This window comes from Puma concolor, chromosome C2 (assembly GCF_028749965.1).
Source record: "Puma concolor isolate L17-30 chromosome C2, mPumCon1.1.hap2, whole genome shotgun sequence".
In the NCBI taxonomy this organism is placed as follows: domain Eukaryota; kingdom Metazoa; phylum Chordata; class Mammalia; order Carnivora; family Felidae; genus Puma; species Puma concolor.
The window spans coordinates 151,338,025-151,350,555 of NC_141675.1; the positions used below are offsets into that span (position 1 = coordinate 151,338,025).

At 44.8% G+C, this 12,531-nt stretch overlaps 1 protein-coding gene across 2 annotated transcripts in view; it reads left to right on the top strand.

Annotated features, from left to right (window-relative positions):
* The first annotated feature begins 2,810 nt into the window (after positions 1–2,810).
* The window catches only part of MORC3 (MORC family CW-type zinc finger 3), a 40,296-nt gene continuing 30,575 nt past the window's right edge, over positions 2,811–12,531 (top strand). For both annotated transcript variants that reach the window (XM_086675943.1, XM_086675944.1), the window contains exon 1: positions 2,811–2,963. In XM_086675943.1, the coding sequence (XP_086532069.1) occupies positions 2,925–2,963 (39 nt within the window). In that variant the 5' untranslated portion in view covers positions 2,811–2,924. The remainder of the gene's footprint in view (positions 2,964–12,531) is intronic.

The window sequence follows — 12,531 nt, forward strand, 5'->3', positions numbered from 1 at the left end:
ATCGTAAGTTCAAGAGAGGAAACCTTGGCTATTTTGTTCACCACAGCATCCTTAGAGCTCTGACGTTGACAGATATGAAGAAGGCTCTCAATAAAGAGTTGATAAGAAAGCCTGTTACATAACAATCTTAAAGCTGGAGGGAACTGAGAAATTATCCAGTGCAGGGCATTACAAAGGGTAGTAACTAGCACCCTGATTTAGGCGATTCACATTATGTCATTTGCCCAATGAGTGAGTGGCAAGGGTGACAACAGAACTTTTTTTTTTTTAACATTTCCTCGTACATTCAGATCTTCCTCTACTTACAATGGAGCTACCTCTCAATAAACCCATTGTAAGTTGAAAATATAGTAGGGTGGGGGCGCCTGGGTGGCTCAGTCGGTTAGGTGTCCGACTCTAGATTTCAGCGCAGGTTGTGATCTCGAGGTCATGAGATTGAGATGCTCACTGAGCCTGGAGCCTGCTTGGGGTTCTCTCCCTCCCTCTCTCTCTCTGCCCCTCCCCTGCTCGCACTCTCTCTCAAAATAAATAAACATTTAAAAAAAAAATCGTAGGTTGAAAATGCGTTTAATAAACCTAAACACATCGAACATCAGAGCTTAGTGTAGCTTCACCTTAAATGTGTTCAGAACACTTACGCTAGCCCACGGTTGGACAAAATCATCTAATACAGAGCCTATTTTATAAGGAAGTGTTGGATATCTCTTTAAATACTGTACTGAAAGTGAAAAACAGCCTGGTCCTATGGGTTGCAATTGTTGTTAAGTGTGTGGGTTGTTTATTCTGATAGCATGGCTGATTGGGAACTACAGCTTGCTGCTACCCAGCATCATGAGGGAAGACCAAACCGGATATCGCTAGCTCGGTGTTGACCTTAAAAATAAAATAAAAACTGCCAGTTGTTTTACTGGCAAAATTGGGCTTATTTAAGAATAAAAGAGGGGCACCTGGGTGGCGCAGTCGGTTAAGCGTCCGACTTCAGCCAGGTCACGATCTCGCGGTCCGTGAGTTCGAGCCCCGCGTCGGGCTCTGGGCTGGTGGCTCGGAGCCTGGAGCCTGTTTCCGATTCTGTGTCTCCCTCTCTCTCTGCCCCTTCCCCGTTCATGCTCTGTCTCTCTCTGTCCCAAAAATTAAAAAAAATAAAAAAATAAAAAAAACGTTGAAAAAAAAGAAAAAAAAATTTAAAAAAAAGAATAAAAGAGAATTGCAGTTGGGGACAAACAAGTTGCGGCAAAGCCAGAGGTGATTCCAGAGAATAAAGGCGAGGTACCCTCTCTTAAGGAGAAAATGGGTAGATTGGGAAGGCTGTTATAAACTAAAAAGTCCACTGGAGTAAATTGGGAGTTCAAAGTAGAGTGTCTTGGCTGAGCTGTTTCGGGGGTGTAGGAGATAAAGGTAAGGCTTTATTCTTTTCCCCACTCTCCCCCCATCCCCCATAGTAAAGTAGTACCAAGCAGCAAGGTCAAGTCCGGGTAGTGTCAAGACAGTCTCTTCCTGTTGGGCCTGCACTTGACAAGGAGTGGTAGGTAGGGCGGGAGAGCGCCCTCTGTCAAACCCCCTACTCCACTTTACCCAGGTTTCTGGTTATTAATTTTCACATCAGCAAAAGAGCAAAATTCGAAATTCCACGTACAGTTTCTACTGAATGCGAATCATTTCCGCACCACGGTAAAGTCGTCAAATCCTAAGTAGAACTGGGGTAAGTGGGGGTGGGGGTGGGGGTGGGGTTACCATCTGTATTGGAATATTTAGTCTATAGTAAGCCTGGACTAATGTATACCAAATTGTTTATACGTTCTGGTGAAGAGATTGGGAGTAAATTTTGTTTCATATCTCCGTATGATTTGCATTTTTACAAAGGAAATGTATTACAGTTTAAAAACGCAATAGGTGGGAAGCGGGTGGGAGAAATGGGATGACTTTTTTTTTTTTTTTAGTTGAAAAAAGAGTTAGGGGCGCCTGGGTGGCTCAGTGGGTTGAGCATCAGACTTTGGCTGAGGTCAGGATCTCACAGCTTGTGAGCTTTGCCATCAGGCTCTGCGCTGACAGCTTGGAGCCTGGAGCCTGCTTCGTATTCTGTGTCTCCCTCTCTGTCCCTCCCCACTCAACGCTCTGTCTCTCCCTCAAATAAACATTAAACAATTTTTTGAAAAAAATTCGAAAAAATTAAGCGAAACAAAAACAAGTGTTGGAGACCTGACAGGTGCTTAAACTTACCCCAAATCAGCACAAAGACATAAAAGGAAAAACAAAAAGCAAAAAACCTAAATGGATATTAAAAACAAAACAAACAAAACCGTTTCCATCCTCTCTTTACCTGCAATATGTAACAAACAACCCTATACTTCTTCATTTCTCTATCTTCCTCACTCAGCCCGGTGCCCGGCTCCAAGCCGACACCGAATAAATGTGCATGCGAGAAAGGACTCTTTTCATAAGGATGAAGGAGGATAATTTCCAGGACAACTCCAGTATGCACAAAATCTACATTTCGTTAACAAGGTTTCAAATCACACGGACACAGGTGGGCATGGGATGGCTTTTTTGGCGCAATTCACGTCCAGCTAGCTCAGGCGCCTGGAGCGCACTTCTCCGGGCCCCGGCACACGTCGCTATAGGATTCGAATTCCAGACCCTCAGGTCTCCAGGTCCCGTTAACGCAGCGACCCGTTCGCGCCCGCCCGTCTCACGCATGCGCCCTACCCCTGCAGGGCCGGGCGCTGCGAGCCCAGTTCTTGGTTTAAACCAGCCTCAATTTACCTTCCCCACAGCTCTCCGTACCACAGCGCCCGAGGCGGAAGTGGGCGGGGCGGCCTCGCGCCCCGCCCCGGAAGTGGGTGGGTCCAGCAGGCCGTGCAGTCTTGCCGGCCGCCTCCCAGTCGGGTTGCGGCCGAGGCCGGTCCTGGCTTTGTAGCTCGCTCAAGATGGCGGCGCAGCCACCCAGCGGGATCCGCCTCAGCGCGGTGAGCAGCCGCGAGGGGTGGAGCGGGCCGTGTCCCAGGAGGGCGGGCAGGCGGGCAAGCGAGGGGGGGCAGGCAGTGGGCGGTGGCGACTTGTCGGCGCGGCGGTTGGGGCCGCGGCGGGGCCGGGGGAGGGGGCGGCCATCTCGCTCCCGTCGGCGGAGCCGCTCGGCGGCGGGCAGGGTCGGGCGGCGCGGGCCGGGCTGCGTTCCGTTTCCTCCGCGATAGGTTTCTGTTTTGCCTTCGCGGCTTCGGGGCGGGCCGGGGCCGCGGCCCCTCCTCCCGGCTCCCTCCTGGCTGCCTCGCAGCTGTCGTCCGAGGGCGAGGCCTCGGTGGTCGGGTCGCCCGCCCTTCGGACAGCGGGGCCCCTGACCCTTCCTGGCCTGCGGACCCGCGGGGCGCCCCGGAGCGGGGTGGGGGTGGGTAGCGGCAGCGGCAGATCGCGGCCCGAAATGCCAGGCGGCCTTGACCTCTAGGCAGTGGGATGGGGTGAAGCGAGCCGGAACGAGTCTTCCTGATTCGTTCACATTCCTGCTGCTTCCCTCCAGTTAAGCCCTCGGGCCCAAATCCCCAGGTCACTGGGCTCTCCCGTTTCCTGTAGCCTCTCGGTCGTGTCTGTTTCGGGGCGTTCTTGGAAATCCTCCAGTATTTCTCGTATCTAGTAGTCCTAAGTCGTAGGGAGCGGTCGCACACTAGAATTAACATTTCACCTCCTAAAATGTGGGCGTGGCTTCTCTGCCTGATTATCCTTAAAAAGTTGGTGTTGATATGCGAAAGTGTACCTCCTCTTTTGAGGTTGGTGACTCTTGCCAGAGAGTGTCTACCTTAGTCTCGTTAAATTGAACAATCGGGTGGTAATACCATTGCTTTAAAAATGGTGCATTGCCCTGTGACTTTTTTAGATTTATCCAGATTCTTACCCACACCTGGTATTGTTGGACTTTAACAGTTTTTCCTGTGTGACGAGTGTGAAATGTACGTGGGTTTACTTTACATTTCCTTGACTGTGAAGTTAAAAGTTATTAACATTTTACTCCTTAAAAAAAAAAAAAAAAAAAAAACCTATTTGTGGGACGCCTGTGTGGCTCAGTTGGTTAAGTGTCTGACTTCAGCTCGGGTCGATCTCCCGGTTTGTGAGTTACAGCCCCGCCTTGGGCTCTATGCTGACAGCTCAGAGCCTGGAGCCTGCTTCCGATTCTGGTCTCTCTCTGTCCCCCGCCCCCCCCCCCCTACTCAAGCGCGCTGGGGTGTCTCTCTCTCTCTCTCTCTCTCTCTCAAAAATGAAGGAAACATTACAAAAAATAACCTGTTCGTATCCTTTGTCCATTTTTCTGTTCTCTTTTAGAGAAATTTTTATTGATCTATAAGCATTCTTTACCCATACTGAATAAAGGTCCTTTGGTTACATAACTGGCTTATTGAATGAGATAGTATTTAGTAGTTTGAATATGGAGAAAACTTTATTCTTCTTACGTCTGGCTTTAAATATTACTTGCTAATGGTTCTTTTCCAATCCCGAGTGGATCTGGGCAGATAACACACTCCAGTTAGCCTCAGGTATTGTAAAGTGTGACCTCATCTAATTTAAAATCTCTTATTCAGTTTGATGCCTGGCCCTTCCCCTTCCCAGATTGGGCCACATTCTGGACCAGAATCGTGTAGAGGGGAAAGGGAGTGAACTGGTTGGGTCCTATTTCTACACTTGGATTCTCTTTTCCTTCCCTGGCCCCTGCAATGTCTCAGGCTCTTTAAGATTGAGGTGATAAAGGGAGCAAAGACAAAGGTCAAAACAGGGTTAAGAGACCGGTAGTGTTGTTAGTTGGCTGTCTGGGTGAAACAGCTGTCCCTGTGCTAAATCTTTCTTTTGTGGGTAATATGGGCTGTTTTGAACCCCATTGACAGAAGTCTCCCATCTGCAGCTTCTGGACTGTATCTCCACCCATCTTCTTGCTTTAGGACGGGAATTGGCAAACTACAGCTCATGGGCCAAATCCAGCCTGCCACCTGTTTTTGTGTGACCCACAAGCTAAGAATGATCCTTAAACAGTTGGAAAAAAATCAAAGAATATTTTGTGACAGAAAAATTATGTGACGTAGACATTTCAGTTTCCATAAAGTTTCATTGGAATATAGTCCTGCTCATTGTTTGCATATAGCTCTCAAATGTTTCATTAGGGGAGTCTCGGAATTAATGAGTTTATGCATTTGTCAAAATCGTAGAACCTAAGGCACAGAGGTGAACCATAATTATACAATTTTTTTTTTTTTTAATTTTGGAGGGTGAGAGATCTTAGAATGGACTGCAGAGTGACGAAAACACTTAAATTGTTGCTTTTTGCTTCCATATTTCTAAGTAAAAATGCGGGTACCATTTTGTTATTTTCCAGTAGTCTGCTATGGAGTTAACTGACATGTGCACACTCTTCACCTCTTCCCATCCTTCCAATGCATGTATCTCTCTTTTTTGTTGAATAACTGTCTGATTTATCACTCTTACCACAATTCACAAGTGAGCCAAACAGAACTATGATTGCATTTCCTTTGCTGTACAGCTTTTTGTTTTTCTGAAGTTAATAATTGTATTTTGTTTGCTTAGATTTGGTCTGTACTGATCACTCTTTCATCCAAACTTTCACAGACCTAGAAAATCTTTTCCAGATGTGTTCAAGCACACCCAATATTTTGTCAGTTTTGTTGGCTCACTTGTGTTTTGGGGACTTCCCTTTATCATTTTTCTGGAAATTTCCTTCCCCTTTTTGTTGGGTTCCCATTCCACATATTCCTCTTTCAGGGTTTACTCCCTTGGCAGGGACAACAGGTCAGTGACTGAGAGCATGGGCCCTGGAGCCCACTTGCCTGGGTTCAATCCTGACACCTGGATGTGTAACCTTGGGAAGTTACTTGCTCTCTACGCCTGAGTTTCCAGTCTGAAGGATGGGCATAATTTATCCACTTCAAAGGGTGGTTTTAAACAGTAAAGGAGTAAATACATATAAAAGGCCTGTGCATATAGTAAGCACTCCGTAAATACTTGCTATTTTTGTTCCTGGTAGTGGCGGAGCCCATCCATCCTTCCAAAAACAGGTATACCTTCTTGAAAGCAGAGTACACGAGAAGAAATTTTCTGTCATTTCTTGGAAATACATTGCTTTCTCTTTACATATCATTTAGCTGGGTTTGTAATTCTAAGTTACAAATGATTCTCTTAGAATTTTAAAGGCATGCTTTATTGTGATAGAGTTCTGTGCATTGTATTGGGCACTCAGGCTAGAAACTCAAGTCCTTCATAATCAGGAAAGTGTTCTCATTTATTTGACAAATTTTATCCCTCTTGTTTTCTGTTCTCTGTTGTCTCTTGTTTTCCTTTTCACTGTTTTTTCTTTCTTTTCTGTGAGATTTTCTCCATTTGTTCTTTTACCTTTCTCTTACCATGTGTTTATTATAAACACTATCTTACTCTCTGAATGTCTTTTTAAAGTCTCCCTGGACAAAGCATTTGCTGTTGCTGGGCATGTTGATCATAGTATTTTTGTGAAGTTTTTGTTTTGTTTTGCTCACTGCATTGCCGCTACTTTGTTCCTTTTTCTGCGTGTTTTTGATTTCTAATTTTACACATTCTCAAATGTCCGGAGGTGGTTAACCTGCTTACATTTCCAAGTGAGACACTAAAAGCTGACTGGAAGATGTTCATACATGAGTAGAGCCCCTTTGGTGGGTTTCAGTGTTGGGTGATCAGGCAGGAAGGAATCGGTTATATTTTGTTGGGGGCACCCTATGTCAGTATTTGTAAGACCGTAAAGAGTGGAAGTGTTAGAAAATACGTTTGTTAAAAATAACTTAGGGGCGCCTGGGTGGCGCAGTCAGTTAAGCGTCCGACTTCAGCCAGGTCACGATCTCGCGGTCCGTGAGTTCGAGCCCCGCGTCGGGCTCTGGGCTGATGGCTCAGAGCCTGGAACCTGTTTCCGATTCTGTGTCTCCCTCTCTCTCTGCCCCTCCCCCGTTCATGCTCTGTCTCTCTCTGTCCCAAAAATAAATAAAAAACGTTGAAAAAAAAAAATAACTTAAACATGTGTGATGAGCACTAGGCGTTCTATGGAAGTGTTGAATCAACTATATTGCGCATCTGAAACTTATATTAACGCTGTATGTTAACTGGAATTTAAATAAAAGCTTAACAAAATATAAAATAAACATTATTAAGAGTTTTTAAAAAGTGGGAACAACAAAAATAAGATGCTATCCAGAAGGGCTTGGCACAACGTGTAAAAGAACCAAATGGAGCTTTTAGACATTATTCTGTTTTCTAGAGAGGAATTTTGCATCTAGTCTCTTGCCATGGCATATATAATTGTGGTTGGTAGCTCATCTGAAAGCTCAGCTAGGGAAAGGAGGCGTGTCACATTGTTCAGTGTGCTGACTTGGTATTTATCTCTTTGTTTATTATTGTGGCAAAATACACTTCACATAAAATTTACCATCCTAATCATTTTTAAGTGTACAAGTTAGTAGTAGTGTTACATACATTCACATCGTGGGGCACCTGGGTGGCTCAGTCGGTTCAGCTTCCGACTTCAGCTCAGATCATGATCTCAGGGCTCGTCAGTTCCAGCCCCGCATCGGGCTTTCTGCTGTCAGCGCAGAGCCCGCTTTGGATCCTCAGTCTCCCTTTCTCTCTGCCCCTCCCCACTACATGCATGTGCAGGTGCGTATGCGCTCGCTCTCTCTCTCTCTCTCTCAAAAATAAACATTTAAAAAAAAATCTTCAGATACATTCACTTTGTTGTACAGTCTCCAGAACTCTTTTTATCTTGCAGAACTTAAACTCTGTACCCATTAAAAAATAATTCTCCATTTCCCTTCCCATAGCCCCTAGCAACCACCATTCTACTATCTGTGAATTTGACTCCTGTAGGTATCTCATATAAGTATAGTCATGAATTATTTGCCTTTTTGTGACTGGTTTATTTCACTTAGCATAATGTCCTCAAGGTGGTTAGCTGTAGCATGTGTCAAGGTATCTTTTTGAGGCTGAAAAATATTCCCTTGTATGAATATACCACATTTTGTTTATCCATTCGTTGATGGATATTTATGTTGCTTCCACCTTTTGGCTGTTGTGAATAATGCTGCTATAAACACGGGTGTACAAATAATCTCTTCAAGATCCTGCTTTCATTTATTTTCAGTATATACCCAGCGGTGGAATTGCTGGATCATGACAATTCTATGTTTACTTTTATAATACGATCCTGGGGCACCTGGGTGGCTCAGTCAGTTGAGTGTCCAACTTCGGCTCAGGTCATGATCTCACGGTGCATGAGGTCGAGCCCCATGCACAACTTGGAAAAGAACCAAATGGAGCTTTTAGAAATTATTCTATTTTCTAGAGAGGAATTTTGCATCTAGTGCATCTGTGCTGACCGCTCAGAGCCTGGAGCTTGCTTCTCATTCTCTCTCTGTCTCCCTCTCTCTCTGTCCTTTCCCTGCTCATGCTCTGTCTCTCTCTCTCTCTCTCTCTGTCTCTCTCTGTCTCTCTCAAAAATAAATAAACATTAAAAAAAATTTTTTATAATACCGTCCTAATGAGCGTGAGGTGGTATCTCATGGTGCTTTTGATTTGTATTTCCCTAATGATTAGTGATGTTGAGCATCTTTTCTTGTATTTAGTGGCCATTTGTGTACCATCCATGGAGAAATATCCAGGTCCTTTGTCAACTATTTAGGATTTTAGTCCTTTTGGTGTTGATTTGTGTAGGAGTTCTTTATGTGTTCTGGATGTTAACCTTGTACCACATACTTGCAGATTTTTTCCCATTCCATAGATTTTTCATTTTGTTGGTTGTATCCTTTAATGTGCAGAAGTTTTAAATTCTGATACAGTACAATTGATTTTTTTGTTTCCTGTGCTTTTGGTGTCCTATCCAAGATCCAAATCCAGTGTCCTGAAACTCTTCCCCTGTGCTTTCTTCTAAGAATTTTATAGTTTTAACTCTTTATGTTAGATCTTTGATCCATTTTAATTCCCCCCCGCCCCCCCGTATGATGTGAGGTAACGTGCAACTTGATTCTTTTGTGTGTAGATATCTAGCTTTCCCAGCACTGTTTATTGAAAAGACTGTCCCTTCCCCATTGAGTGGTCTTTACACGCTTGTGGAAGACCATTTGGCCATATGTGTGAGGATTTTTTTTCTGGGCTGTCTGCTGACTTGCCTTTAACCCACCTATGTTCGTTGTCTCTGAGCTGCCATCATCACTTGCTCCAGAAAACAGACTGCCCGCTTTCTGCTGGGTTGCTTAGAGTAGTTGCAGGATGAAAGAACGAACGGGGGTGGGGAGTGGGGGGAGTCTTTACTGTTTCTTATTCTCCATCTCTTTCTTTTTCTTCTATGTTTGTTTATTTTTTTTTTAATTTTTTTTTCAACGTTTTTATTTATTTTTGGGACAGAGAGAGACAGAGCATGAACGGGGGAGGGGCAGAGAGAGAGGGAGACACAGAATCGGAAACAGGCTCCAGGCTCTGAGCCATCAGCCCAGAGCCTGACGCGGGGCTCGAACTCACAGACCGCGAGATCGTGACCTGGCTGAAGTCGGACGCTTAACCGACTGCGCTACCCAGGCGCCCCTATGTTTGTTTATTTTGAGAGAGAGAGAGAGAGTTTGTGCACAAGCAGGGGAGGAGCAGAGAGAGAGAATCCCAAGCAGGCTCCGCACTGTCAGCACAGAGCCAGCCCACAATTGGGCTCCAACCCATGAACCGTGAGATCATGACTTGAGCCAAAGTCAGACGGTTAACTGACTGAGCCACCCAGGCGCCCCAAACCTGTCTTGTTTTCATACAGCCTCTGGTACCTTTGACTTCAGAGCCACAAAAGTCTAATTCCTGAGGCTTTCTGGAGTTCTGCCAAGGTTCCTTCCTGGTCTGCTTCTTGTTTTATTTCCCCTCTCCTATAGGTTTCAGACTTCGCTCTTTACAGGCTATTAAATCAGTTGTCATTATCCAAACCACGGACTATTCTATGTACTATTATCCATCATTTCTCTGATTGTTTTTGTTCTTCTGGGTTTATTCCCTTTTTTCCTCCCTTCATTACAGAGCAATTTCAGTTGGGAGCCTAAGTGAACACTCTATGTGTTCAGGCTTCCAAAAAGTTTTATATATTTAACTGATTTTTTAAATTTGTGACTATTTGTTGATGCTAATTTTTTTTTAATTTTTTTTTTCAACGTTTTTTATTTATTTTTTTTGGGACAGAGAGAGACAGAGCATGAACGGGCGAGGGGCAGAGAGAGAGGGAGACACAGAATCGGAAACAGGCTCCAGGCTCCGAGCCATCAGCCCAGAGCCTGACGCGGGGCTCGAACTCACGGACTGCGAGATCGTGACCTGGCTGAAGTCGGACGCTTAACCGACTGCGCCACCCAGGCGCCCCGATGCTAATTTTTTTTAACGTTTATTTATTTTTGAGAGAGAGAGAGAGAGAGACAGGGTGCGAGTGGGGGGAGGGCAGAGAGACAGGGAGACAGAATCCGAAGCAGGCTCTAGGCTCCGAGCTGTCAGCACAGAGCCCGATGAGGGGCTTGAACTCCCAAAACGCGAGATTATGACTTGTGCCAAAGACTGACACTTAAGGACTGAGCCACCCAGGCGCCCTAATTCTAAAAGTTATATTGATTCTTTAAAAAATCTGTGTGGTCTTGAGAGCATCTTGGTTTTTTGTGCGTGTTTCCTACTGTTTGGGGGTGGGGGTGATGTCTAGTACTAGCGTATCTTGCCTGCTAACATTTTCTCCTGGTGGATTGTTCCCTTAAATGTTATTTTAGATTGTGTACTCAAAATATTCCCCTAAATAACGACGTAGGGAATCGTGTGCTGTCAGATTGAGGCTGTGTCTCCATAGTGGTTCTGCAGGTTATATAAATTGAAACACTTAACCCAAGCGAAGGCATGCCTCTTTTTACAGAACTTCGTGTTACACTTTTTTTTTTAAGCATCCAGATCCAAACAGACAAGCTTCCCATTAAGCAGATTCCCACCCCTCCTCTGCTAATGGAGGGGAAGAGGAGTGGGGAGAGGGGCATTTACTTCCAAATCTATCTCTGAGTCACAATTAAAACCAAAACCTTTGTATTCCAGTCATTCATTGCATCCTCATTATCACATCTTATTTTTTTTTTTTTAATTTTTTTTTTTTTCCAACGTTTATTTATTTTTGGGACAGAGAGAGACAGAGCATGAACGGGGGAGGGGCAGAGAGAGGGGGAGACACAGAATCGGAAGCAGGCTCCAGGCTCTGAGCCATCAGCCCAGAGCCCGACGCGGGGCTCGAACTCACGGACCGCGAGATCGTGACCTGGCTGAAGTCGGACGCTTAACCGACTGCGCCACCCAGGCGCCCCTCACATCTTATTTTTAATTCCTTCCTTACTTGAGGCCATTAAGGATTTTCCTCATTTTTATTTTTATATGAGCTCAGTTGTGTCGTTAAGGAACACTTAACTTTTTTTTAAAGAACTCACACAGTGCTTACTATGTTTCTGTTGGTCTCCTGAGCGTTTTACAAAGTTACTTAATATTCTTAACAGCCTGGTAAGCTGATATGATTGTCATCCTCATTATTATAGATGACAGAATTTGAGGCACAGAGGTTAAGCTTCTTGCCCAAGATCACACACCTAGTTAAGCATACTCTGTTCTACGTGTCAGCGCGCGTGTGCGTGTGCGTGTGTGTGCGTGCGTCTATCTATTACTGCTTTGGCTGCCCCAGGGTGTTTTTCCCCCCCTCCTAGCTAATGACATGTTCTCAACATAGAGTTGAGAATTAAGAATAGGTGAGGGGCGCCTGGCTGGCTCAGTTGGTTACGCATCTGACTCTTCATTTTGGCTCAGGTCACCATCTCATAGTTTGAGCTTCGCGTTGGGCTGTGTGCTGACAGTGCAGAGCCTGCTTGGGATTCTCTCTCTCCCTATCTCTCCTTCCCTTCCCCCACCTGCATATTTGCTGTCTCTCTCCCTCTCTCTCAAAATAAATAAATAAACATTAAAAAAATTTTTTTAAAGAATAGCTGAAAATAATTGCTTATGTTTAGAGATCCAGAAAGCCACTGTTTGCTATTCATTATTTCTTACTGAAATAATGCCGCCTTTGCTTTGCTCTCCTGGGATTCTTGCTCGAGAACGATGTGTGCTGTGTCAGTTTGGAACTGATGTGTAGGCTGAAGACATTACATGAAAATTGACATTACCACTATCACATTCTGTTCAATACATCTAAAATTCAAAATGTACCATTTCTAACTCCAGACTTCACGTCTAACAGAATGTATAAAATAGAGCAAAGATAAATGCTCTAAGGGATTTTGGTGGTTAATTAATCCTCTCCTTTGGTAGTGGTTTCACACTCTAAAGCCCTGCCCCTTTATAAAATTAGAACAGGTGGGGACTGTACCATTCTTCTGTAACTGGTAGCCTGGTAATTGCTCAGGGGGAGGGGCTGGGATGTGAAGAGCCTCCTGATGGCTGGTCCTGGCACGGTCCTCAGGTAGATTAATTTGAGAAAAGGTCTCTTGTGCA